At 39.8% G+C, this 25,973-nt stretch overlaps 4 protein-coding genes across 5 annotated transcripts; 1 reads left to right on the top strand and 3 right to left on the bottom strand.

Annotated features, from left to right (window-relative positions):
• Positions 1-724: 724 nt before the first annotated feature.
• Positions 725-3,391, bottom strand: LOC121695509 (proteasome subunit beta type-8-like). Its single transcript, XM_042076415.1, has 6 exons — positions 2,695-3,391; positions 2,332-2,485; positions 2,057-2,168; positions 1,822-1,951; positions 1,081-1,285; positions 725-992 (listed from the first exon to the last, which is right to left on the bottom strand). The coding sequence occupies exons 1-6, from the start codon at positions 2,827-2,829 to the stop codon at positions 904-906; spliced, it is 825 nt and encodes a 274-aa protein (XP_041932349.1). The 5' UTR covers positions 2,830-3,391; the 3' UTR covers positions 725-903.
• A 134-nt stretch (positions 3,392-3,525) lies between these two features.
• psmb9a (proteasome 20S subunit beta 9a) lies at positions 3,526-8,309 on the bottom strand. 2 transcript variants are annotated; one of them, XM_042076419.1, is made up of 7 exons: positions 8,257-8,273; positions 8,028-8,175; positions 7,788-7,855; positions 7,171-7,302; positions 6,817-6,946; positions 4,506-4,647; positions 3,526-3,744 (listed from the first exon to the last, which is right to left on the bottom strand). In XM_042076419.1, the coding sequence occupies exons 2-7, from the start codon at positions 8,076-8,078 to the stop codon at positions 3,617-3,619; spliced, it is 651 nt and encodes a 216-aa protein (XP_041932353.1). In that variant the 5' UTR covers positions 8,079-8,175; positions 8,257-8,273; the 3' UTR covers positions 3,526-3,616. The 2 variants fall into 2 exon arrangements, with proteins under 2 accessions (XP_041932353.1, XP_041932351.1); XM_042076417.1 differs by having other exon boundaries at positions 8,028-8,309.
• Positions 8,310-11,719: 3,410 nt separating this feature from the next.
• psmb12 (proteasome 20S subunit beta 12) lies at positions 11,720-17,458 on the bottom strand. The gene is made up of 6 exons (XM_042076416.1): positions 17,323-17,458; positions 16,455-16,525; positions 16,237-16,368; positions 15,697-15,826; positions 15,283-15,427; positions 11,720-11,951 (listed from the first exon to the last, which is right to left on the bottom strand). Exons 1-6 carry the CDS (start codon positions 17,368-17,370, stop codon positions 11,824-11,826), a joined length of 654 nt encoding a protein of 217 aa, XP_041932350.1. The 5' UTR covers positions 17,371-17,458; the 3' UTR covers positions 11,720-11,823.
• psmb13a (proteasome 20S subunit beta 13a) lies at positions 17,454-25,082 on the top strand. The gene is made up of 8 exons (XM_042076414.1): positions 17,454-17,596; positions 17,870-17,963; positions 18,183-18,280; positions 23,371-23,511; positions 23,751-23,866; positions 24,359-24,417; positions 24,593-24,744; positions 24,940-25,082. Exons 1-8 carry the CDS (start codon positions 17,535-17,537, stop codon positions 25,049-25,051), a joined length of 834 nt encoding a protein of 277 aa, XP_041932348.1. The 5' UTR covers positions 17,454-17,534; the 3' UTR covers positions 25,052-25,082.
• Positions 25,083-25,973: the final 891 nt, after the last annotated feature.

Raw genomic sequence — 25,973 nt, 5'->3', positions numbered from 1 at the left:
AGTTTATTACTTTTCTTAGTAAAAGAAATATATATATATATATATATATATATATATATATAGTATACTATATATAAATATATATAGTAATGCTGAATATCAGCAGGTTACACCATGTCATTGTAAGGATAACAAGGTATTCCTTGACACAGAGCTTTGGTATTTATTTCAAGCTCATGTTGATGTATAGCCTGTCATGTGAATGAGCTGTCCAGCCAAAGCACAACATGCTGCTGTGTTATGGGATGGCACACCTTGAAAATGTAAGAATATTTTTCACAATATAATGATAATGCCAACTACAGTATATTGTTCCTATGAAATATATTCAAAACAGCAGATAGCAGCATGATATAAGACACGTGTCAACATGGCTAAGGGGCTTTTCAAACATTCTGCATGCATTTATGTTGTTATAGCTTGCTAGTTTTAGAAGAAAATTCCTGCTTTAAAGTAAGCTAGGCCTAACATTAAATTGACCAGCAATATAGTATCCTATACGGTATACACAAACGATTTCACTGGAATTGATCATAATTTCACAATACTCATATAATATTAAATGGTCCCCTCTTAAAGTGAGTTATCTATTTCTAAGTCTCAGAGAAAGCCAGATGTGTCCCCAAATGATCTCGCCTATGGATCGGAAATTGTTGTCCAGTATCCACTAAAAATGTGGAGGATTTTTATGAACCAATGGTTTAAAATGACTGTACTTCTTGCATAGAGAGATATCCAGTTCTGTTTTAATGAATGCAGCAATTACAAAATAGTTTTGTGGAGTTTCCAAGTACATTAGAGCTCTGGCTAGTGAAAACTACATTCCACAGTTAAAAATGTGAGTTTACTGCCAATAAGATAGTTATTAAGATTTCTGTATTGTGAGTTGAGTTGGAATCAGGTTCACTTCTTCTCTTTAGCAAAACGGTGATACAGCTCCCCAACATCTTCCTGTGACACTTTGATCCAACCCGTCTCCTGCATGTGGTACACTACAAAAATCAAGCACACACACACAAAGTTACTTTGGTATAATCATCAAAGATAATTTCTTAAGTCACACAATGTTCAAGGACTTACTGTTTACAGTTCCTCCTGAGTATGCATCTCTATGTGTTGCATGGAAGATAGCCCTTTGGGCCAAGTCATATGCCTCAGGTACAGAGAGGTCATACCGGTAGCCACTATCCATCACACCATAAGCATAAGAGTTGCCAGATCCAGTGGAAAACATATGGCCACTTAGTCTGAGTCCATTGTCATCTACATAATATAACCCAGGTCCCTAAAAACAAAAATGTTGTTTAGAATACAAATGTAAATGAGCCAGAATTGAAATATTAAAATGGTGCTTTTCAATTACAGTCAGGGATGTAGTGGTAAAATAAGAGGTGGGTAAACTATGAATTCTGCAATCTCGGTGGACTGCGCCATGCGGTATCGGATTTTTTAAAATGGCATTCAGAACATGTTTGATGATGGTGGAGGTTATTGTACAATGCCATTAAATGGTTCCTAGTGTTGATGAGTGTACATATTGGGAATATAGGATAATATTGGATAATACAGTGTGCTTTTTGAATGTTAAAAGTGAATAAACTCTTTTGAGAGGTGGATAAACTCTAATAAGAGGTGGGTCTATTTCTGAAATTTCAGAGGTGAATAAACTGTGTTTACTTGCGTTTGGCCTCCACTACATCCCTGATTACAGTCTTATGGACTTCCATATTGTAAGTCCAAGTATTACATATTCTGTTCATTTTAAACTACACCAATCAACATCTCATACAGAATAAATAAATAGATAAATAAACATCTTGCCTTCTTGTCCCAACCACATATCATGGTCCCCATGGAGAGCCCCATGCCACGGTAGCTCACCACCATATTAGCCAGGAGTTTGGAGGCAGCAGAGACAGAAATCCTCTCCTTATTTCTTAACTTGTATATCCTTAATGCAGTATAACATTGAGGTTTTGTGTCAGTACCAGGCTACGACTTTATTAGCCTACAAGGTTAAATTTCAAGAAGTTCAAGTTTCTTGTGATATGCCTACCTGCATTCTTTGGCAAGAACTCTCTCCCAGTAAACACAATCAGCTGCGCTACCAGACATTGTTCCCAGTAGGTAGGGATTAATCTCAATCACCTTCTTGAACATCTGAGTACCTATAAGACATAGCCATTGGTGATTTGTTACTTGTATACCCTAAATAGCCTACCACACATTGCCATATTCACTGTAGGCTATCTTATTACACGTGTAGGTGTAGGCTATATGTAGGTGCAAATGTTGATGTGTTTTAGATCTGTTACGCATTAGGCTACTCACTAACGTAGGATCCAGCGGATGCCCTGGAGTCAACAGCCACCATTACTCCATGTTGAAATTTGAAAGCAAGAGTGGTGGTCCCATGTTCCAATTTAATTTTAACACCATCAACTCCATCTTCACTGTCTGTGAGAGGGTTCAGAAACTTGGCAGGCTGCGTAAAACAAACAACAGCTTAATAGAATTTCAATAAGGAAATAGGCTAGGCTGTTTACCTATTGGCTATTGTTGGCTCTTGTTTCAAGACAGCAAGTAGGCTACGTTTAAAAAAAGAACTGTAGCAACCATGACATTGCCAATTAGTCACAACAAGCTATCGTGGCGAGCTTGAGCACGCTAGAACAATGATATAGGATTACTTACATCCACACCTATTGGAACTGCAAACTCAGGTGTCCGAGCAGCAAAACTGAAGTGGTTAACTTTATCGACAGACGCTGTCTTGAAATCGTCCTCTTTCACCCAATCTGATATTCCACAGACGTCGAGAAGAGCCATTCTGACAACGACGCTAGACTAAGTTGTCAATGTAAGTTTCCTTGTTCTCTTGGTTTGAAAACGAAACCGAAATTGTTTAATACAATCACCACGCTGACTATCCACCCTAGAAAATTAGGCTCAGTCAAACTAAATAAACGTAGGCCTATTGAATGGAAAAAATACAGTGCCTACACAGATTAAATCTAATTTATTGTGGTCTCTCTTAATAGGCTAATATCCATAGTGCCACTTATAATTTGAATGTTCGAATGAGCTAACATTAAAATAGCCTAGCTGTATCAGGGCAGGTTTCATTTATTTAGATCATATTTTAGCTGCTTTTTCTAATCTAACCTAGGCTACGCTCACGTGCCGAGGTTTTCACCTTAGCAATTAAACTACAGGGACACTGCAACTTGCACTGATCAGCATCCGTCGGCAGAGACAGCTGCTTATTCATTTCTTTCGACATCTGACTGACTGTAAAACACAGAACTGTGGGCGAGGAACGGGAATTACTGTTTTCACCAAAATAAGCCTTCCATCATGTAGAGTGTGGACAAAAAGCAGAAGTGGATAGAAGTTCTCCTCACTGAACAAGCATTGTGCCTAAACCTGTCTTAGTCAATTCTGCCTGGCAACAGCTGAGTCAAAGGAGCTGTTGTCTCACATTGTGTTGTTGTCAGTTTATAGATGTATTCCATACTTGACCACTTAAGTAGGCTATATGTTTATTGAATACAAAATCTCTAGCCAGGCATCATAGGGTATTATTAGCAAACTGTTAAAGTTCCACATTGTACAATTACTGATCAAAGAACTTTGGTAAGTCATTGCCAAGAATGCATTTCTCCTCCGCGCCTGCTTCATCAATGGTGACAAGATAAGCCACACCACCACTGGAACCATCCCGACTCATCGCCAGTGTCAGAGCTGCCAAGAAAGAGGAACCGAGAGAGAGAGAGAGAAATGGCACAGGCTCAATAAATCACATTCAACAAGCACAAATCCACATAAACGTTAATTTCTATCCAATTTAGCCTTTAACCATTTTCTTCATGATTAGTTGACTTCTGGTTAGCACCCACCTCATTGTACAAAACTCTACACACAAGCCACATATGACATTACTTGGAGATAAACAACTCACATCTATGTCAAAGTGATATAGCAATCAACACCAGACAATCCTTTTTCAAAATTCTTGCAACAAAACGATCCACACATACACCATTTGAATTACTCTTTCAAGTCAAGAACAACCCACTGATGTGCTTTATATGAAACATGGCAATCTTTACTACTGTATCTGTATTATAATTGACTGGTGTTCTGAAATTGACTGGTGTTCAGTTTTCTGTAAGTGTTTTCAGGTATGTGTATGGGTATTTCCAATTACCAGATGTGTTTTGCATTTTGAATAGAAGTGTTTCCCCAATGATTACAAGAGATTTAATTTTTTAATAAAGTGTCTAATGTAAGAAACAGTGTGTAGTGTTTCGCAATTAGTGTGTTGCAGAATTACAAACAAAGTGCAAAACAGAAATTGTGTTGAAGGTATGGTTACACTTTGTTTAAGGTAGTTACAGTAAGGTAAGTTTAGGTTTTGAGGTTTTGGTCTAAGCATTCCTTTTTAGAGTGTAACCAATGGGCAAAAACTGTATTGCCTGATCGACTAGTTTGTAAAACCTTACCATTCACAACAAATTCTTGACTCTCTCTCCGGCTCATGCCCTTACGATACTCGGCGTCCACGAACCCATAGATGTATGAGCTACCAGAGCCACCCACAGCAAAGGGCTGCCTAGACAAGAGGCCATTCAATGTCACATACACCTGTATCAAGAGAAATGTCAACAGGGGAAACATGAGAGAGGTGTAGTATTCCTAAGCCACTAGCCATTTTCTGTGTGAACACTGAGAATGCTCAGGGGAGATGTGATTGCAAGATGAATAAAGTTTCATTTCACCTCAAGAAGAGACTTTTTAGCCCCTACCCGACAGGATAGTAACAAGATGATAGGACATGAGCAAGGGAGAGAGATGGAGACCGTGCTCAGGAAATGAACCAAGGCCTGACCCCTACCCAGGTCCCTACTGGCACCGAGCCTGTCTGCCTGCAGCTCGAACACCGATGCCACTGTTTCTGATATAAGGTTCACTCAGAGCCCTAGAGAGAGCCTATCTAATAGGCTCTGGGTTCACACTTCACAGCATAAGTTACCATGGTCACCATCATTGAGTGGCAAAAAGACTAATTGAGTGGCAGCATTCCAATCTCCCGCAAAAATTGAAATGGAAAAGAGCTGCTATGCTATACTTACAGGAATTCAAAGCTCTCTTTCAACAGACTGCTGTCCATGCATTGCCTCTATATTGTATCCCAGTTATGTTTATAGTTTGCTACAGAGATGCACATTTATCACAATGGTAACAGACAACAGCACTTGGGGGACCTTAAAAACAATTCTACTTTAGGGCTGCTTTAAATAATCTGCATTTGTATATTTGTCACCAACGGGAATTCTGCATAAAGAACCTGAAGGGCTGAGGCAGGGAGGCAAGTGATGAATAATCTCAAAGAGGTTCGAAAAAGTGAAAGATCACTGCACACCAGTGTTGTAGTCAAGTCACTATGCCTCGAGTTCGAGTCTCCAGTATTCAAGTCTGAGTCAAGTTTAAGTCATTATAATAAATTCCAAGTCAAGTCCGGGTCGAGTCCACTACTTATCCGAGTCAAGTCCGAGTCGTGTCACTATTAAATGCAAATGTCTCCAGGCATTTGGTGCCATTAAAGTTAACATCCGTTATTGTAGGAACATGACGTGACGTGTGATGTATGACATGAAGCAGTAACACTCCATTGCACTAATATTAATACTAAAAATAAGTTAGATATTAAAATCCTATACCAAATAATATTTTGATGACATATTACAATTATAGCCTAATAACATTACAAAAAAAAGTTGAGTCCTCGTCTCAATTTCCGAGTCTGCATGGTCTGAATGTACGAGTCCGAGTCCAAGTTCGAATTATTCAGAGCTCAATTCCAAGTCAAGTCACGAGTCTCTAAATTTAGCTCATGACTCGGACTCGGGACTGACGAGCCAGACCCACATTAAAATGTATTGTCTGGGGACTCACCGTTTGCAGTGCTCAGTCTGAGGGGCGGGATAATCGGTTGTCTTCCAAATTCCCTCTGCACGACTACGCTACAACTCATGAGTCCCATGTGTTTTCCCTCCAGCGGAGTTGGCTAGTTCAAACTTTTGCCAACTTAAAAAAAGCTTAACTCGTGTCACGCTGTTCGTCAACAGCAACATCCATCTTCTTTGTTTTCAAGTAGCAGGGAATTCACACCGAACCGTTTCAATTCTGCCATCAATCATTATGTTAAGCCCACGTAACGACTCTATACACGATGTGATTGGCCCTATCGAAGTTTAATTTTTCCAGCTCGCAAATTAAATTTGCTGCCGCTAGCGTGCGTCTAGATTTCTAGGCTAACTGAAGCTTGCTTGTTGTCCTTAAATTGTAAGTTGCTTAGGGTTGCCGGTTCGAACCCCGACCAGTAGGCACGGCTGAAGTGCCCTTGAGCAAGGCACCTAACCCCTCACTGCTCCCCGAGCGCCGCTGTTGTTGCAGGCAGCTCACTGCGCCGGGATTAGTGTGTGCTTCACCTCACTGTGTGTTCACTGTGTGCTGAGTGTGTTTCACTAATTCATGGATTGGGATAAATGCAGAGACCAAATTTCCTTCACGGGATCAAAAGAGTATACTGTATATACTTATACTTATACTTAACCTGCATGGCTGATACTTATAAATTAGACTACGATTCTTCGTACTGGGTTATCTGCTGTTGTACTACAGTTAGTCGTGGTACTATGTAGGTAAAATTGTGCCAATGTAAAAAGGCTAGAACAAAGGTAAAAGATACAGTAGACCAAAGATAGAACAGTGAGAGTCAACAGAATGATGGCAAGCAGATTTCTCCCTGACCTGTCCCCCTCCTCTCAGGTCCCAACCAGCGACAATGAGATGTGCGGACAATTCCTCTTTGTACTTGTAGGAGATGTTCTTCACCAGGGTAGCCGCAGAACGAACAAGGGGGTCTTCCCCTAGTTCAACACTGTCATTTAAAGCAAGAAAGAAGTATTAAAAAGCAAATATGCCCTGTTTGGTACCTACCTGGCACCTTTGTTTTCATCATCTTATGTGATGTGCTTACCACGCATAGTCTCATTAACATGGCAATTTACATTCAGGATGCCCATTTCTTAATGCAGAGATAAACTGAAGATCAATATGACATGCATGACCTTAGTATGTCCTGAGAATAATGAAATTACACACCTGTGCACATCCAGTTGGTAGTTGACAATCTCAGCAATGGTCTGGGCATCAGCAGCAGATCCAGAGAGGGCACAGTAGATCTTATCATGGAGGAGGGAGAGCTTATTCATTACTCGGTTCACCACTGACGCGCTGTAAAAAATGCGAGCGTGTGTGTGTGTGAAAGAGAATTCATGGGAGAAAGTCAGCAGCAAAAAGTAAACACTTACATTATAAATTACATTTCTGCATCTGTAAATAAGTTATTTTTAAAGCTTAAATGTAAAGCAAGCTGGCATCCTTCCAATGTATGACAGTGTTTCCCATACATTGACTTATTTGTGGCGACCCACCACAATATCAACATTGACCACCACACAATGATTTTCCAGGTTGTACTACATGCTTAAATATGGTTAACATCATAACCACGCTGCGCTAATTTGTTAAAAACTTGCATTCAAGTTAATTCTGCAAAACTACCACCACAAATAGAATTAAATTATGTGGGAAACACTGTATGATGTTGCTCATTAAATGACCTAGACTAGCTTAGAGAGGTGGAGTTGAAGGCGTTCTCAAGTTTGTAGGACATAGACTAGGGGCACTTAAAAACAATATTGCTGCGACATATTTACCCTGCAGAAACGCGAGAGTCAGAGCCTAACACGATGCCTCCATCAAATTCAACTCCTATGATCGTAGTCTGCGAACAAAACAGATTCACTGTGAGGGAGTTACGCGATTCATTAGGCATATCCATAAATATTGTAGCGTCTGCGCTTGCAACTATAATGCAAGTCTATAGCCTACTAAGCAACAGTAAATAAACTTTTTCTGTAGGCTACTTTTAATTTTGTAATAGTAAGATTACATACCCCAGTTTTGACTTCTTCCGATAGCCAGCTCGGTCCAGATTCTTCCAACATTTTCTTCAATGATTCTTGGCCTCTAGTTCAGCGTCTGTGTTAGGCTACTCGCATGTGCTGACCACGGTTAATATGATCTGAGTGACGCAACGTAGGTCTAAAGAAAAAATAATTGCTGAATCAAGCTAGACCATCTCACAGGAAGACCACCTACACAAAAGACAAACACATCGCTTACTTCAAAATGTTGTTTAAGTCTTTAGCCAGTGTTTTAGCATTCCACCATTTTCAGAACACTGAACAGAAAGTGAAACCATGAAGCTGCTGCGTCATGATTTTTCGCTCGTTTCTGGTGTCTGGCGTTAGCCAGGCTAGCTGGTGTCTCTGAATAACTGAATCGACTTCACTTGTTTCGTTCTCCTATCACCTACTGTGGTCATTTTTAGAACTTTCGTCCCGGGTAGAGATTTTGGCACACATCCCATGTTGTTCAATGGGGTCATATTAGTCTATAACAGTTGAGATATTCTCCGCTAAATGAAGTGCATACAAATCTTACCCAGGACCTAGACTAATAGTGGGGTGCCTAGGCTCTCAGTCATTTCAAATTGATGCAAAAGTTTTAATTTCATTTCTAAATGGAAGATAGGGGTTTATAGAACATTTTTGGTTCGAGGGCCAAGCAAGCTAATCAAGAAATTACTCTCCAGATAGAGTTTATGTAGATTTCCCATTCAAATGAATGGGATTTTTTGGATTTAGGCGAAAGTGTTTACAACCAGTACATTTTTGTCTCTAAACTAGATGTACCGGAGAGCGGTACAAAATATGACCGCCACCCAGTCCATCACATTTTTTCCACAAAAATAAGTCACGCTTGTCAAATTGTGTTCATTTCCAACTTATTTCTTTTTTGTGTGTTTGTTATTGAGTGTGTGCAGAGTGTGTGGTTGTTTTTGTGTATGTCTGCTTCTGTGTGTTTATTGAGTGTGTGCGCCTGCATGCAAGTTAGTTTTTTTGTGTGTGTTTGTGTATGTAGGTGTGTTTGTGTGGGTGCATGTGTGTGAGGGTGTTTGTGTGCGTCGTGTGTGTGCGTGTATGTGCATGTGCATGTGTAGTGTGTGTTTATATGTCTTTGTGTGTGTGTGTTTTATGTGTGTGTGTGCATGTGTGTGTGTCTTTAGGTATGTGTACGTAAATACAGCAAATCGGGGAACCACCTACTCTTTGCAATAAGTGCCATGGGATCTTTAACAACCATGGTGAGTCAGGACCTCAATTTAACATTCATGCAAAGGAAAACATCTCCTGCAGTTCAGTGTCCCTGTCACTGCAGTAGGGCATTGGGATTGATATTTGTTTGTTGGCTTTTGGCCACAGGGAAGAGTGCCACCTACTGCCCAGCCACCAACGCCACTTCCAGCAGGAACCTCTTCCAAGGAGGTATCTTATCCAAGTCCTAACTAAGCCTGCTTAGCTTTAGTAATTCAGCAAAGTCAGGGTATCTGCTGATCTGGCTGCTGGCTAAAAACAAAAGGTGAAAGGCATATATGATTCTAACTGTCTCACTCAATTGCATTATGCACTCTCAATTCTCACTGGTATCTGCTAGACAACAAGTACCAAAACATGATTAGTTCATAGATTTCACATGTAAAATACACCACCCCCATCTTGCCTTTTCATAATTCTGAGAAATTCTTCAATTGTGTGCATGTGTGCGTGGACGTGTTTATGTTTGTGTGTGTGTGTGTGTGTGCGCGTGCATGTGCTTGTGTGTGTGCCTTTGTGTGTGCATGCATGCGTACATATGTCTACTGTGTGTGTATGTGTCATACGTATGATTACTGTGAATGTATGTGTGTGCGTGTGTATCTGTTTATGCATGTGTGCATATGGAATGGGTTAACAGGCCCCTGGAGGCAAACATACACAAAACATTGGTCATCCTAGTTCCTACGGTTCTCAATATATTCACAGAAAACTCTGTTGGTGTACAGTCACTAAATGTATGAAACATATGGTGTTTTTACCTTGGATTTTGGCACAAGGGATTATAACATCTTGTGAATTAATGTAAGGCTAGGCCCTACGTTTCTCAATATATTCACAGAAAACTCTGTTGGTGTACAGTCACAGTACACATTAATTAATTTATTGTATGGCCCCCCATGAACGGAAGTCCATGAAACTTGGTATGCATTCAGAGGGTGTCATAATGATCCTACACTTTCAATTTCGACCAGTGATTACAACATCTCATTTTTGCCTTTTCATTTTTAACTAGATGGGTTGACATGGCCCCTTAAGACCAACATACAAGAAAAAGCCCTACAATTCTTGAAATATTCACAGACCCTCCTTTCGGGGGTCCAGTCCGGCGGGGGGCGACGGATCAAAATGAAAAACAATGGTTCCATGCTATCCTTGTGGGGCTACATGCCTACCAAGTTTCGTGCACTCCAATCTTTCAGTGTCCCGGGAATCCTTGACAGAAAATGACTCATGCGGAAAAAAAAGAAAGAAAAAACGGATGAAAAAAAACTCACTAAACCTGACTAAACCTATATGGTCATAATAACGAAGGGGGAAATGATTCTACCATAGAAATCATATATTTCCTGAAAGCTTACAACCTCAGGATATGATATGATATGACATGACATGAGGTATGTCCCACCTTTAGCCCAGAACCATAGGTGAAACATATAAGACCTCATAAACCATATATTTTCTAAAAGCTTATACCCTCAGGATTCAAACTAAAAACATTCTTATATAAGTATTTTTAGCCATACCCCAATTCACCAACACTCAACTTACTGATTATGAGCTGCATAGTAATGAGGAGGATGGTGCATACCTTGTCATACTGAGGATGTGATATGAAAAAAAAAATATGGTATATATGGTAGAATTAGTTTTCCCTTCATGGTTCTTTAGACCAAAATGTACTGGTTGTATAGCCTGGCGAGCCAGACCCACATCAAGATGTAGGGTCTGGGAACTCACCATTAGCAGTGCTCAATCCGAGGAGCGGGATAAACGGTTGTCTTTCAAATTCCTGCACGCAATAGGATAGCGTTTAACTCAAGTCGCGGCTGGTTTTTCCAGCTGCCACTAAGGTGCGTTTAGATTTCTAGGCTACTGGTTGTATACTTTTCCACTGTCTTGGGCCAGGAACCAGATTAAGTGAGCGAACACTGAGGCAATTGTGTGGGCCAGACAAATTCTGCTAGTGCAAATGATGACGGATCTTTAAAGGCTGAGTAAAAAGGAAATATTAGCAGGTAAAACAGGCTATTTATTACTATAAGTTAAATGTTTAATATTGTATTAGGATATTTTGCTTGAAAAGATTATATCATAACGCAAGCTGCATTAATCAGAATTAAGTGCATAATGGAAATCACAATCTGAGAATGTTAATGTAGTCTGCAGGCTTATATCAGTCTTTATATTATTAGCTTTGACATAAGATAGCATAAATAAAAGATAGCATGCATTAAAGGTTTGGCCAGGTTCAATCTACGCTGAGGTTGCTTGAGGTTGAATATCTGATTCACCCAGTTGATGGCCTACAGTAGATTTTAAAAGCTTAGTTGTTGATCTTAATTCTGTTATAAATAGATTCAGTTTGACTGCTTTGTAATTCTGCAATATTTGCCTCCATATGATAATGAAACACAATCAGTCACAAGTAAGACAGAAATTAATATTTTATTCTCCAAAGTTTACCAAAAACTGCCAAAATCAACCATTCATGGTAATGTATGAAAGACCTCATCAATATTGCAATGCGTTTCTACTCGTCATGGAATTTGGGAAGCTTGTCTCCAGGGATGACCACATGCTCGACGTTTTCTTCCGTGATCACTACTAAGTGCACCACACCACCACTGACATTATCTCTCCCTATGGCCAGGGCAATCGCTACGGAGAAAGATAGGGAAGATAATTTATTATTATTGTGTATTTGTTGCATCACATTATTTACTACTCATCTAGATATGCACAAGCACCAGTTTACGTCTGCTGTAGCCTGATTGACACCAGACCAATTCTCAAATCTCACTTGGGTACACAAGCGAAATTACCCACTCAATCTGTGACAAGGTAGGCTAGTTTAAGAAAGCAAAAAGTGTAAAAAGTGCAGTAGAAGAGGGGTTTAGTAGATTAAGTGGCAAGCTGCATAAGAAAGGTGGGGGAGGATTGGGATTCGGGGGGGGGGGGGGGGGGGGGGGGGGCACCAACAAGGAGCACCCAAGAGCAACAGGGACAAGGAAAAACTCCCTTACCAAGGAAGAAACCTTGGGCAGATCCACGGCTCAAGGGGCTAACCCAACAAACACATAGGTGGCTGATTGAATCAATGACTAAAATATCTTGAAAGCTTCAGTGGTACAGTGGTTAAAACACTAGCATATGGAGGTAGAAGCCTTTTGTGTGGATGGTTCGAATCCCATTTAATTTTTTTTTTTTTTTTTTTTAATGTGTATTCGCCTACAGCCTCCAGCACAGTTGCTGCAAAGGTGTGATTATAGGCTACAACTTACGCTAGTCAATTGTTATGTAGGCTTGTCTCACACGCACATTGACCTCAAGGTGTTCTCCTTGTGTTGAACTGTTACAGTTAACGTTAGGCTACAATTTGAACAGTTGATAAAATAGACGAAACAATGCATGGCAGACACATTTAAAATGACAAACAAGTGCATACATGGGATAGGCCACCCAAACAAATAACATGGCAGACTACATAAATAGGTAAGTCAGAGCACTTTGCAGCATGAAGATCTGTTCAAATTTAGTGACTGTGGGAGGGGCTGAGGAAGGAGAAATTATCATATGAGGAAAACGGAATCTGTGGACACAAATACAGTGTAAAAGACGGTGTAAAGAGTGCATTTATACACCGCTCTTGAATAGCTTCAGAGTGGCGTAAAAAGCGGCGCATTTTCACGCATTTACGGCGCATTTTCATGGTAATATGTTAAAAAAAGTGCACAATAAAATGTAACACTGAATTTTAACCACATGGATCTCAATACAAATTTCAAGTTTTTGCCTGAAATTGCACTGTGCCTATTTACAAGGGCATTGTTCCCACCTCTTTTAGGGCCTACCATCAAATGTTGGACCTCTATAGAAAGCTGAGAAACTGTAGTTTTCGTAGGAAACAGTCAAAATAACTGTGTGATGTACTCACACCAGAGATGGCAAAAGTACTCACTTCCCGTACTCAAGTAGAAGTACAAATACTTGTGTTAAAAAATACTCTGGTAAAAGTAAAAGTACTGATTTAACTTCTTTACTCAAGTAAAAGTAACAAAGTACAGGTTTGGAAATTTACTTAAAGTATAAAAGTAAAACCATTCTTGTGAATGGTTGTGAATGACAACCATTTGCCATTCTCTTTTTAAATCTTCCCCTTATAACCTGTTATGCCATTTCTATATGTCAGGTTCTGATATAGAATGACTACACAAAATGGAATAATTACACAAAAGTGTCTATTTTTGCATTTTCTTTGTTGGCTTCATGGGTGTGTATAAGATGGACTATACATCTGCACAACTAATATTGGATAAAACAACATGAATATTTAATTCCTATGGATTCCTGTGAATATTTCAAGACCAAGAATGTAGTGGTAAAATAGGGTGGACTGCGCCATGCGGTATCAGATTTTTAGGAAAGGCATTCAGAACATGTTTGATGATGGTGGAGGTTATTGTCCAATGTTTACAACAATACAAGTGGCATTAAGTGGTTCATAGAGTGTTGATGAGTAGTTATATTAGTAGTTATATTAGTACTAGTAGTAGTAGTAGTAATATTGTTATTGTGGATAATACAGTGTGATTTTTAAATGTTAACAGCTGTAATTGGTGAATAAACTCTTTTGAGAGGTTGATAAACTCTAATAAGAGGTGGATAAACTATTTCTGAAATTTCAGAGGTGGGTAAACTGTGTTTACTTGCGTTTAGCCTCCACTACATCCCTGTTCAAGACCCAATGCTGCATCTACTTATTGCTAAGGATATAGGCTACACTGAGGGAAGCACCAAAGGCGAGGAGAGGAGGAGGGCATTTTTGACTAAATTAAATTGAGACATAACAATACTGCCATCAAGCTGCAATGATTTGCCGCAAATGAATGCCGCCCAAATCTGTCAAATCATCTTGTAGTGGTGCGTCAAGTGCAACGTATATTCCCATCCGCTACTGCTGACACGAAAAATAATAACGGTAAATCCACTGAAATTATTTGAAACTAAAGTAACGAGCCAGTTTTGTAAAATGTAAGGAGTAGAAAGTACCGATATTCGTGTTAAAATGTAAGGAGTAAAAGTAAAAAGTCGCCTCAAAAATAAATAGTAAAGTAAAGTAAAAATATCTGAAAAATCTACTTGAGTACAGTAACGAAGTATTTGTTCTTCGTTACTTCCCATCTCTGACTCACACATAGTTACAGAGGCTAGAATATAGTTTTTTCTTTCTGCCGGATTACAAGCATCTCTGAACTGACCACATTTCAGCCCTCTAGGTCACTTGATATCACTTAGAAACACAACTGAGCCTCAAGCTGTGTGCAAAAGTAGATCAATATAGAATGAAAATATGAGTGCTTTAGACCATTATTTGCCAAGGTATGCTCATGCGTTTTGTAAAATGCCTATGGAAACTCCCCATAGGACTTTTTGTTATCCAAAATGCATACTGACAATCAAATGCTTACTGCACATGAACCCCTTTGTGTAGAAGCATAATCCTGGTCTCAAATGAAAGGTAACACTTTGAGGTTTCTTGTGGACTATTTCAATTGTATGTCAGGTGTTCTGATATAGACTGACTACACAAAATATGGAATAATTACAAAAAAGTCTCTATTTTGCATTTACTTTGTTGGTCCAATTAGTGTGTATAAGATAGACTATACATCTGTACAACTAATATTGGATAATACAACATGAAGATTCAGTTTCTATGGATTCTTGTGAATATTTCAGTACCCAATATGTTGCATCTATTTATTGTGCTGCAGCTACACTGCAGCCAGAAGTCAGGGTAGCACCAAAAGCGGAGGAGGGGGAGGGGGGCATTTTGGATCATTTTGGAGACATAATAAGATTAATCTGAGAATGTAAAGCACAGGAAATGTAGTTGTAGGTATATGGAAAATGTACTTGAGTAAAACCTGCTAACAGGTTCATCTGAGTTCACCTAGGTTACGTCTGCTGTGAATTACACTTTGTTTACCATTGGTGGCAAACTGTAAGCACTCCTCACGGCTCATGTCAGGTTTGTACTTGGCATCAACGTAGCCATATATGTAGGTGCTCCCCGACCCTCCGATGGTGAAAGGTTGACTGAGCAGCATCCCACCCAGGGAGACAGTGTACACCTGTGTGGCCAAATTGACAATGATATACACAATTTTAACTGCAGCTTGTCAAATAATGTGCATTATGATGTCCAGACAGATTGCTGTAATCCTCAATATAAAATAACTGGATTTTTTTTTTAAAGTGCGTAAGATTACATTTATTTCCATAATATGAAAACTACTCATTCTTAGCATATGACTAATATCCCCGGAGTACAAAACATTATTTATTGCATGAAAGTCCCAACAGACGCCCCTCACCATAGCTGGACTGAGGATGGACTCACCTGTGGTCCTTTCTTCCTGTCCCAGCCTGCAGTGATGAAGCCTGCTTGAAGTTCATCTTTGTTGTGGTAGCACAGCTCCTTCATCACAGAGGCAGCAGCCTTCACAAGAGGAGGAGACTCCATCTGGATACTGCCGCATAGAGGTTTAAAGGGGACAAGAGCAAGTTTAATGTATTAATGTACTCTTATTGTATCCACTATCTGAATTTTTGGAGATAGACATTTAAATGAAGTTAAATTGTCAGAGACATATAACCAGTGTGAATTTGGTAATGAAAAGGCCTTTCTTTCTACATAGTGCCTTTTTAATTCAGTAGGGACATAGAGCACAATAAAACACGGTGCTTACATAAGGGGCAGGGCCCACATAGCTAAACCTCACAGCCAGGTAATGCTAAACTCCCAAGAGTTGCAACTGCTCTTGGTCTGGCGTGACTAAAATCTAAAGCAAGACAAAATCACTCAAACACATCTCTATTTTGGTGACTTTTTAATGATAGCATTATGGAATAGTAGAACAATGGTCAAGGTGGAACCAACCTGTGGAAAGATAGCTGGAACTTTGCCATTTTTGTAACAGCCTGTGCGTCTGCTAAGGAACCAGCAATACAACAAAATATCCTGTCATGGACCTGAATAAGCTTGTTGATTGTTTTGGAAGATACATATGACCTGAAAGAAAGGTTGAGGAAAAAGTAAAACATGTGTTTCAAGATGTGTAGGTCAATATATGACTAGGACTATACATTTAGGCCTACCCTCCCATGGACGCCCTGGAGTCAGACCCCAAGATAACTCCTCCATTGAATTTAACTGCTAATATAGTAGTCTGAAAGGGAAACAATGAGACATTAACACATATAGCCATTGATGATGAAAACAAGCTGTCATCTACACAATATAAAGGAACCAGTATTGCTGGGACAAACCTCAAATGATAACTAGCCTAGGCCTACATGCAAACAATGAAACTATGAATTTATTTAATTGTAATGTGGGCATCAGTTACACACAAATACAATTTTGAAAATGTATGCCTATTGCCTCATTTTGAAGTTACTCATGCTTCACATTAATCTTTTATGATTCTGGATAAGTTAAGTTAGTTCATTCATGCGCTGACAGCTCTTACCCTAACGCTTAGCCTAGCCTACTTCATTCAATTGGATTGAATGCTCAATAATGTGACTAGACTGTATGAACTGAATAGATTGACTAGATGGGGGATGAACCTATAGGCCTAACAAATGGTTTTGTGATGATAAAGTATCAACAAGGTCTAAGGCTATTAAAAATAAAACTAATCCATGTAGGCTATTTTACCTTAATGTAGGCAGAATTCTAGCACAAATACGAAAGTGAAAGTTAACATCTTATATTTCGTTTATTTTAATTTCGTTAAATCTAGACCAGTTAAACGCCGCATCGACCTGTTTTAACACACAACACCAATCAGACGTTTGTAAATGAATATGAAGGCATATGTAAAACAGGTTATCCTATCCTTATTCGTCGTAATAGGCTATTTAATTTTACGCGACATAAAGTTGTCAACATGTCAACACCATGCTATCCTTATCACACCAGACAAATACTTGGCTAAGAAAGCTATGACAGGCTACTTACTCCGGTGCTGACACCTTTTACTGTCGAGTTTGAAATATGTCTGTCCATTTTTAGTGACGGTCAAATAAGCCTCTTCAAGATTGTAGGCTTGTCTTGTCAACTACCTTCCTCTTCTCAGCTGAAACGGCACAGCGACCTCGCTTGATGCTGGGAAGCATTGCGGGGTGGATTGGTGAGCCAAACATTCACAAGGGGGGAAATCGTACTCCAACATGGCACTGTCTTACGTTCTTGAAACACCTGTAACAGGTTTTAACTTTGAAAATTCGACGAGGTGGGTGAGCCGGTCTTTTCTCTGATATATTTTGCAAAGCATGTTCTATATGGTAGCCTATCTTATTTTTGCCAAACGTTATGTTAACAATAGCGCCTTAATATCAAAAGTGAAAGTAGCCCATCTTGAACAAATGCGCCAGTTCGTTTAATGTCTGGTTGGACTTGTACTATGTGTTTTTACATTTTGGTGATGGCGTTTGTCCATCGTGGACATGCATAGCCTATATGCCTTTTAAACATGGTCTGCTTCCTATGGTCATGTCATCTTCAGAAATGCTCGATTGGAGAGTTTACTTGGGGAGATGAAGGTCAAGGCACCTAGACCACTTAAAACAGGGACTACCATCGCAGGAGTTGTTTGTAAGGTAACCTAAGCATTGAATAAGTAGGCTAGATTAAAGGCAAAACTGTCACATCCATAACGCCAACACAATGCCATGGTATTTAGTTGGCGATATGGATGTGACAGTGCGTAGAATTGCCCTAAAAAGAAACTGGGAATTTACAGTAGTGAATTCACACTAGTTGTAACAAGTCTGAAAACACTTAAAATAGTGGTAGTCTATGTGTCTGTTTCTTCACAGGATGGGGTGGTCCTAGGAGCAGATACTAGAGCCACTTCAAGTGAGGTGGTGGCTGATAAGATGTGTGCAAAAATCCACTACATTGCTCCAAATATATAGTGAGTAGCCTCTTATGTGATTGCACGATAGACAGCGATGCTTGCCCAAATGTTGATACTTTTAACTTCTTTAAACACCTGCAAATCTGAGATTAGATTTTCATCTATGAGTCCACCACCATGATTGATAACCCATTCTATCATACAGCAATTATGTATTATTATGACCGCCGCTAGCGAAGCTAGCGAAGCAGTCATATAGGGATTGTCAAAGTTTATTTTTTTCCGTCATCTACTTCCTGAATTTTTGGTCAACGATACCCGGGACACCGAACCACCCGGGCACATGAAATTTGGTGGGTATGTAGCCCCACTAGACTTTTACGGAAACATTTCGTTTCGTCCCCCGATCTTATAATAGGCTATCAAAAAGGACCTAGGTAATGTTACCGTTAGCGTTGGTTGAGTGATGGAGGCCAATTTGATTGATTACATTTGTAGAAAACTATAAATGCGGTTATACCAAGCAAATTGATAGCAGCACTGTAATTGTATCTTTCGACTGTCATTTGTTGCACGTGCTACAAAAATCATTCTGTGCAATGGAAGATTTACCAACGTTACACCGGTCTGATAGATCGGCTGGTGACCGGAATCGGCCGATTTTCACGTGAACGGCCATGACCGGCGACCGGCCGGTCAGTCTGAGACATGCCGATTTTATGCCAAATACACTCGTGCGCCGCAATTGTAACAACACCCAGCTGAGTTTGCAAAGTTTGAAGAAGCTAGCAACCAGGCCAACACTCAGGGCTGGATGTATGGCTACAAAGAAAGCGCTAATAGGCTAGTGAGTTTTTCTATGCAGCAAACGCTGTGCTTTGGCCTACTGCGTGGAATTTACTAAGCTGTCACTTCATTAAGGCTCTGGCATGCTCCTGCGTCACATTTGCGCGTGTCCAAGACGTGCGTCATTTTTGCCGTGGACGTGAAGCATACTCCAATTTCTGCTGTCCTGAATGCGCGTTAAATTGTTAAGGTTAGCGCCTGCGCACTACGGATTAACTGTGATACTCTGCCCCACCAACTGGGGGTGGTACGTCGAGCCTGAAAGTAGGACACAACCACCAAAGAAGCCTGAAACGCCTGAAGAAAAGAAGAACTTGGGATGTGCGAGCACTAAACGAAGGAAGAGCTGATGAAGGAAAAAGCACCACGAGTACGTTCGCCTGTCTGCTGGGAAGTTTGATAAGCTGGCCCATCGCATCGCTCCATTTATCATCCACCAGAACACACACAGCACACCTGTTGGTATAGCTGAGAGACTAGCTTAGCCTACTTGCTTATTAGGCTACTCATGTAGCTAAGTGACTCGGTGCTGCGAGGGCAGCAATATTGGTGCGATACAAAGTAAAGACATTTTTCTGAACACATGCAGCAGTGTCATGGTAAGAAAGAGTTGTGCGTACAGATGTCCTCAATTAAATTTGTATTGAGTCTTCACACCTGCCTCATACCAAAAAGTATGAACCAAAAACCTGTAAATATGACGTGTCAATAAACGTTTTGAAGTAACTATTTGTGTTCATAATGTATGTCTCACTGTGATAATGGGTGTATTTAGAGCGAGCGGTAGCCTAGGTTATTCCTTCAATTATTATTATGATAACATTATCCGGTGTTGACAGGCGAGTTTCGAGATTGAGTTCAGCATTGTTCAGGAGTAGGCTAGGTAATAATGATGAATAATGAACGCATTATATAAGGAACAGGCGAGAATGCATCTCGATCAGCAAGTGTTACATGGGTTTCGCCTGAGCGTTGTAGATAGATACCTTTAATTGGTTCTGGGTTTTGCGATTTGATTTCAGCATACGCTCATTTTTAAAAGATGCATTTAATCCGAAGTCATGTCAGCTCTCTATGCAGGGAGTAGGGCTGTCACTTTTATTCGAACATGACGTGAAATATCCGTAGTCGAACTATAAATAAACTATTCGGTTTTTAGTGCTGTGTAGCGCATTTCCCGGTGTTGACAGGCGAGTTTCGAGATTTGAGTTCAGCATTGTTCAGGAGTAGGCTAGGTGATAATGATTGCACCTGGGAGAGGTAGGCTACATTTCCTTTATTATTATAATCACTATTGATAACGCATTATATAAGGAACAGGCGAGAATGCATCTCGATCAGCAAGTGTTACATGGGTTTCGCCTGAGCGTTGTAGATAGATACCTTTAATTGGCTCTGGGTTTTGCGATTTGATTTCAGCATACGCTCATTTTTAAAAGATGCATTTAATCCGAAGTCATGTCAGCTCTCCATGCATGGAGTAAAGGCTGTCACTGTCTATGATTAGTTTTATTTTATTGTTTACCATCTCATTCAGTGCTATATGATCCAGGGCTCATGACCAAATCAAGCCAATATAATAGCCACAATGAGCCCATGCAGCCACCCTGTTTCGACAATCAAAGGTAACGCACAGAACGGCCAGCAGACAGATAATTACGTCCCCAACTCATCTAAAATGTGGTGTCTTGAAATACTTTGGGTTCTACACCATAGATGGTAAAGTGACCGTTAAATATAATGTTAAAGAATGTATCTGTGGATTGTGGCTTTACATCGGTCGAAGTTGACTCCATGTCGTGGTGTCTCACGTAACTCAAAGCCAGGCAAGCTGAGGACAGGCGCTCTGTTACATCGTCGTTATGGTAACCAAACAAGTCTTCTTCTGTCTAGGTCTGTTTCTACGTTTAAGTGTTGTTCTTCTATGTGGTCCACCTACTGGAGGGGAGTGTTTACAGCAGTTCCGTTTCACACATGCGCAGTCTACGCGTCACTTTGACGCGCGGTCTTAAATTTCGGTCGACTCAAAGACGCGACGCATGCTGTAAAAATGACGCAATTCTCGTCACGCGCTCACCAGTACCGCGTGCGCGGGACGCAGACGCGGGACCATACTTTAGGCTTTAGGCTACAAACATCGCACCACCGCCCGTCACTGCCGCTAATTGCGTGCCCACAGCTGAACCACAAGCCTGCTGAACGGAGATAAATGACTGCGATATTAAAAATAATCAAAGATGTCAACAAGCAGCGACATACAGTAGCCCTAGTAGTTCTACTCCACTGAAAAAAAAAAAAATACTCTAACTATTTACTGCACGTAGACTGCGGCTATGCCTTAAAATACCCTAGTCTATTGAGAAGTGGATGTCGTGAAAGTGAACAAACGATAGCCTATTAGAAAGGCAAACAAACGTTAAAGTTGCTTTTGACATAGTAGCCTACAATGAAGAAAACTGATGCTCTGAATACTGAATCAGTCGTCTCTGAAAGTTTCTATAGCCTAATTGATGCATTTAACCGGAATTTGGATTTAATTTTTTCACCGCAAAACAGACGTGCACTGTTTTCATATGGTGGAGCACCTAATCGCTATTAGCACTTCTCCCCTGTGTTTGCGTGATAGGCTGCTACCACTTTTCCCTCGCCCTCCCATAAATTCATCAATGCATATGAAAATATGTTACATGGTAGTATGTTAAAATGTATCATGAAAATTGTTCTTAAATCTTTAGTTGGATATTGGATGTGAGAAGCATAAAATGGGTGTTCCATAACTTAACTTAATCCATAATTTGATAGCCTACTGCATCTGAAGTTAGACTTGAAAAAGAATCTGTCTGCTCACCGGTTCCACAGCCATTTCATCATTGATAAGTTGATTATACGTCTATATTAACATGTTCTATCAAAGAAAAGATAGAAAATAACTATTTGTGTGTGTGCTGTAAAATGGTTAGAAGAAATGAAATCGGAATCGGCTAAAATCGGTATCGGCAGGTCAAACTCTATGAAAAATCGGAAATCGGTATCGGCCCAGAAAATTGCAATCGGTGCATCTCTAGTAAATAGGCCTACCTTATAAGCCTACCTGTAGCTTAGGGAAGCTAACAGCTTTCTATTAGGATCTAGTTTATTAGTTACAGTTTTGTCATAACTCCCTGATGCATTTTTGCATTTAGAATAGCCAGAGCGTGGATATCTCAATCGGAAAATTAAACAATATCGGGTGCCTATGGACTAGGCTGCGTGAACCCAGCCTGATCTGCCCGCTATTTATTTTTTGATTTCTTAAAAGATTGAGCTTGGTCTGGTGAAAGCCAGACTAGCCATGGACCTCAGTTACACAATGCAACGGGAACATGAATCAGCCTATATTTGCACGAACAATAACGGACAACAGATTTTCAACTTTGGCCCGTTAAAATGTGTATGAACAGTCTAGCGACGCATTTAATCAAGGCCCATTTGGACATGTCAGTTATTTGCACCACTGGTTAGATGTAAAACAGCATTTCGTTTCAGACTACTGTTACTTAATTTGTGCATTAACAATAACGTTTCAGACTGCTGTTACTTAATTTGTGCATTGACAAAAGAGTGTTAGGCCTACATGAACTAAAGATGACTAAAATCTTATGTAGAAGAAGAAACATTCACAAAAAATCCATCCATCCAAAAATGACCTTTGTTTTTGATAGCTGTTGAAAACGGCATGGAACTGACAGAGATGTTTTTGTTTATAAATAAATAAATAAATAAATAACATTATGCTGATATTTGCTTTTCCCAAATACAATGTAGCCTACAGGCGTAAGTGACCTTTCATCAATCCAGTTGTCCAACTGTGATGAACTGCCCTACTTGTGATTGTTTAGAGATTTTAAAGGTTTTATAACAATGCTACAGTACATCTTCTTTGGCTATTCGAGATTTTAAAGGTTTTATAACAATGCTACATCTTCTTTGGCTATTCTACAATCTATTCACCTTTTCAGCACCAGTAGGCTACTTTCTGTGCAGCCGCACACACACACTCAGGCATGCCAAACAAGCATACACAAAAGTTTCAAGAGTGGGGGATGGAGTAAAATATGGAGACAAATTGAAGTGTGATTTATTTTCGCGGAACGGATGTACAGGACTGAGCGGCGGTCATATTTTGTACCGCTATGCGGTACATCTAGTTTCAAGTACATTTACACATTATGTAGGACCATACAAGTTAGACAGTATAGTTTATTTGTGTGTAGCTCTAATGTTATTTTTCTGATGCCGGATTATGTTCTTTCTTGGTGTAGTTGTTGTGGTGCGGGCACAGCAGCAGATACAGAAAAAACTACAGAGATACTCTCCTCCAACCTCGCCATCTTCTCCATGAACAGCGGCAGGAACCCACGCCTCGTCATGGCTGCTAACATCCTACAGGATATGCTCTTCAGGTTTGTGTTGGTTGGCAAAGTAAATATTGGATGGATTGATGGATAACATGCCATTCAGCTAAAATGCTGGTTATAATTAAAACATGCATAACTGTTAGAATACAAGGCTGAAGTGAGATTCACAATAGAATAGATTCATTCACCTTGTAATGTAATTCTTCACCTTGTAATGTAATTCTATTCTATTCTGTAATGTAAACCACTCAACAATATACGTAATGCCTACATTTATCTTTTAGGTACAAGGGCCAGATTGGGGCCCATCTTATCCTTGGAGGGGTAGACTGCACAGGGAGTCACCTTTATACTGTTGGGCCCTATGGAAGCATGGATGAAAGGCCTTATTTGGCAATGGGTGGGTATAGATGTCAGAGGAAATTAAATGTGCAGTCAGTGATCGTACGCAATTTCAAGCCCATAAAAAAAAAATTTGCCACATTTTACGAACATCTCACAATCCACTAGCTGCCCATCATGTGAGTACACTGTAAAAGCGGGCGCAGGCAACCCAGGCTTCGAAAACTGGAAACAAAGTGGGGGCAACCTGTCCCCCAAACAGAACAAAAAAAAACACTGTGTGGAGTTTGTCTGGGATTACTGAAGGGAGGGGTGAGCTAGCTTCTCTGGTGTGTTTTGTTTGGTCCTTCGTTAAAATACAGTATAATGTAGGCTACTTTGTTTTGGACAAAAGCATCTGCTAAGAAATTTAAATATAAACATAAACGACGCAATACGCAATCTCTGACTCTGACCCTTTAAAAGTGCATGCCTTCTAATGTTAGTAGCCCTGTATGGGATATACCAGTTTGTTATGCCTATAAAGTAATTCTGAATTTTGTCTTTGTAGGGTCTGGAGACCTTGCTGCTATGGGAATACTAGAGGACAGGTTCAAACCTAATATGGAGGTATGATTGTTCATGCAAGACAGTAATACATTAATCATTTCAGTTCAGGCCATGTGGACTATTGTTCATGACTTGTTGTGCATTTTCTAAACATAACAGAGAATGATGTAGCCTATACATTAGTCCATACATTGAACTTTTCACATTCTTTCCCTCAAACATGTGTAACCCTCAGATGGAGGATGCCAAGACTTTGGTGCGTGATGCCATCCATGCTGGCATAATGAGTGACCTTTGCTCTGGAAACAATATAGACATTTGTGTCATCACCAGAAAGGGTGTGGACTACATAAGACCATATCAAGAATCAGAATATAAGGACAAGAGGTGAGTTATGCCTGTGAAAGACTTAAGAGTTATGTGCACTGATGAGGTTTGCAACATTTGATTTATATCAGTATGTACTATATCAATACACCATGCAGTATTCTGATGTGTATCAAACACACAGACATTCCTGTTAAACACACTGCACACATGTATGCAAAACCCTACTGTTTTCCTCTTACCTTTGTTTTTCAGGCAAAGGACATACAAGTACAAGCCAGGCACAACTCCTGTTTTGGGAGAGAATGTGATTCCCCTTGAAATTCAACTAGTGGAGGAGACCGTACAGCGGATGGACACAGCTTAATCATTACAACATTAAATAATTTGCCATATCAGATGTGAGAATGTGTCATGTCTGTCAACTTCTACTGTAACATTTCCATGGGATTGAAAAATATATTTGGAATAACAAATGTATGGATATTTTGGAATGCCATAGGACCACCAGCAAACTGTTAGCCATGAAATGTGTAGTTATGGATGTATTCACAAAAGCAAACATCTCAGCATTAATCTGCATAATGGAAAATAAATGGTAATGGTTTGATATGTTGTTGGTACAGTAGGCTAACAACAAAAATCTGGAGTCCAAACAAGTTCAAAAAGCATTGCCTAGAGAAATTCTGATCCCACGTTTATTTTTAGAGCTCCTTTGGCATTCCCTTGCAATATTTTGTCTTTCAATCGCAGTAGTTTTGCATTATCTCACAAAAGTTTTGCATTCCTTGCATTAGTTTTGTGTTCCTTCACAATACTTTTAACATTGCTAAGGAATGCAAAATTATTACCACGTCTCTTCACTGGCACCATGCATCTGCAATACAACTCCAATCATATTTTTCAAAATTGAAAATAAAAAGTATGATATTTAATGTTAGGCCTACTTGTGTGTACTTTGGCTAGAAACGTTTTTAGATGTTCTCATGAGGGTTCAACAATCTTCTAATTCCATAAAAAGGATGACCATCTACGATTTCCAACATATGGTCTGTGAGTGGGATGATTTGGTCACAGATTTATTAATAAAACCTCCATTCTCAGATGGCTTCCATCGGTTTCTCTCTTCCAGGAAAGAGCAAACCTAAAATGGTAACGTCTACCCAAAAACAGATGACGCTGCGCAGGTGACACTATCATTGGTATAGAGCGGCGTGGTCACAAACATAAATTCAACATATTTCACTAACTTGAGCTTTCTGATAATCATTTTCTGTGTGTGAACAGAA

Source organism: Alosa sapidissima, chromosome 21 (assembly GCF_018492685.1).
Source record: "Alosa sapidissima isolate fAloSap1 chromosome 21, fAloSap1.pri, whole genome shotgun sequence".
NCBI lineage: Eukaryota > Metazoa > Chordata > Actinopteri > Clupeiformes > Clupeidae > Alosa > Alosa sapidissima.
This window is presented reverse-complemented; position numbering and strand designations above follow the sequence as displayed.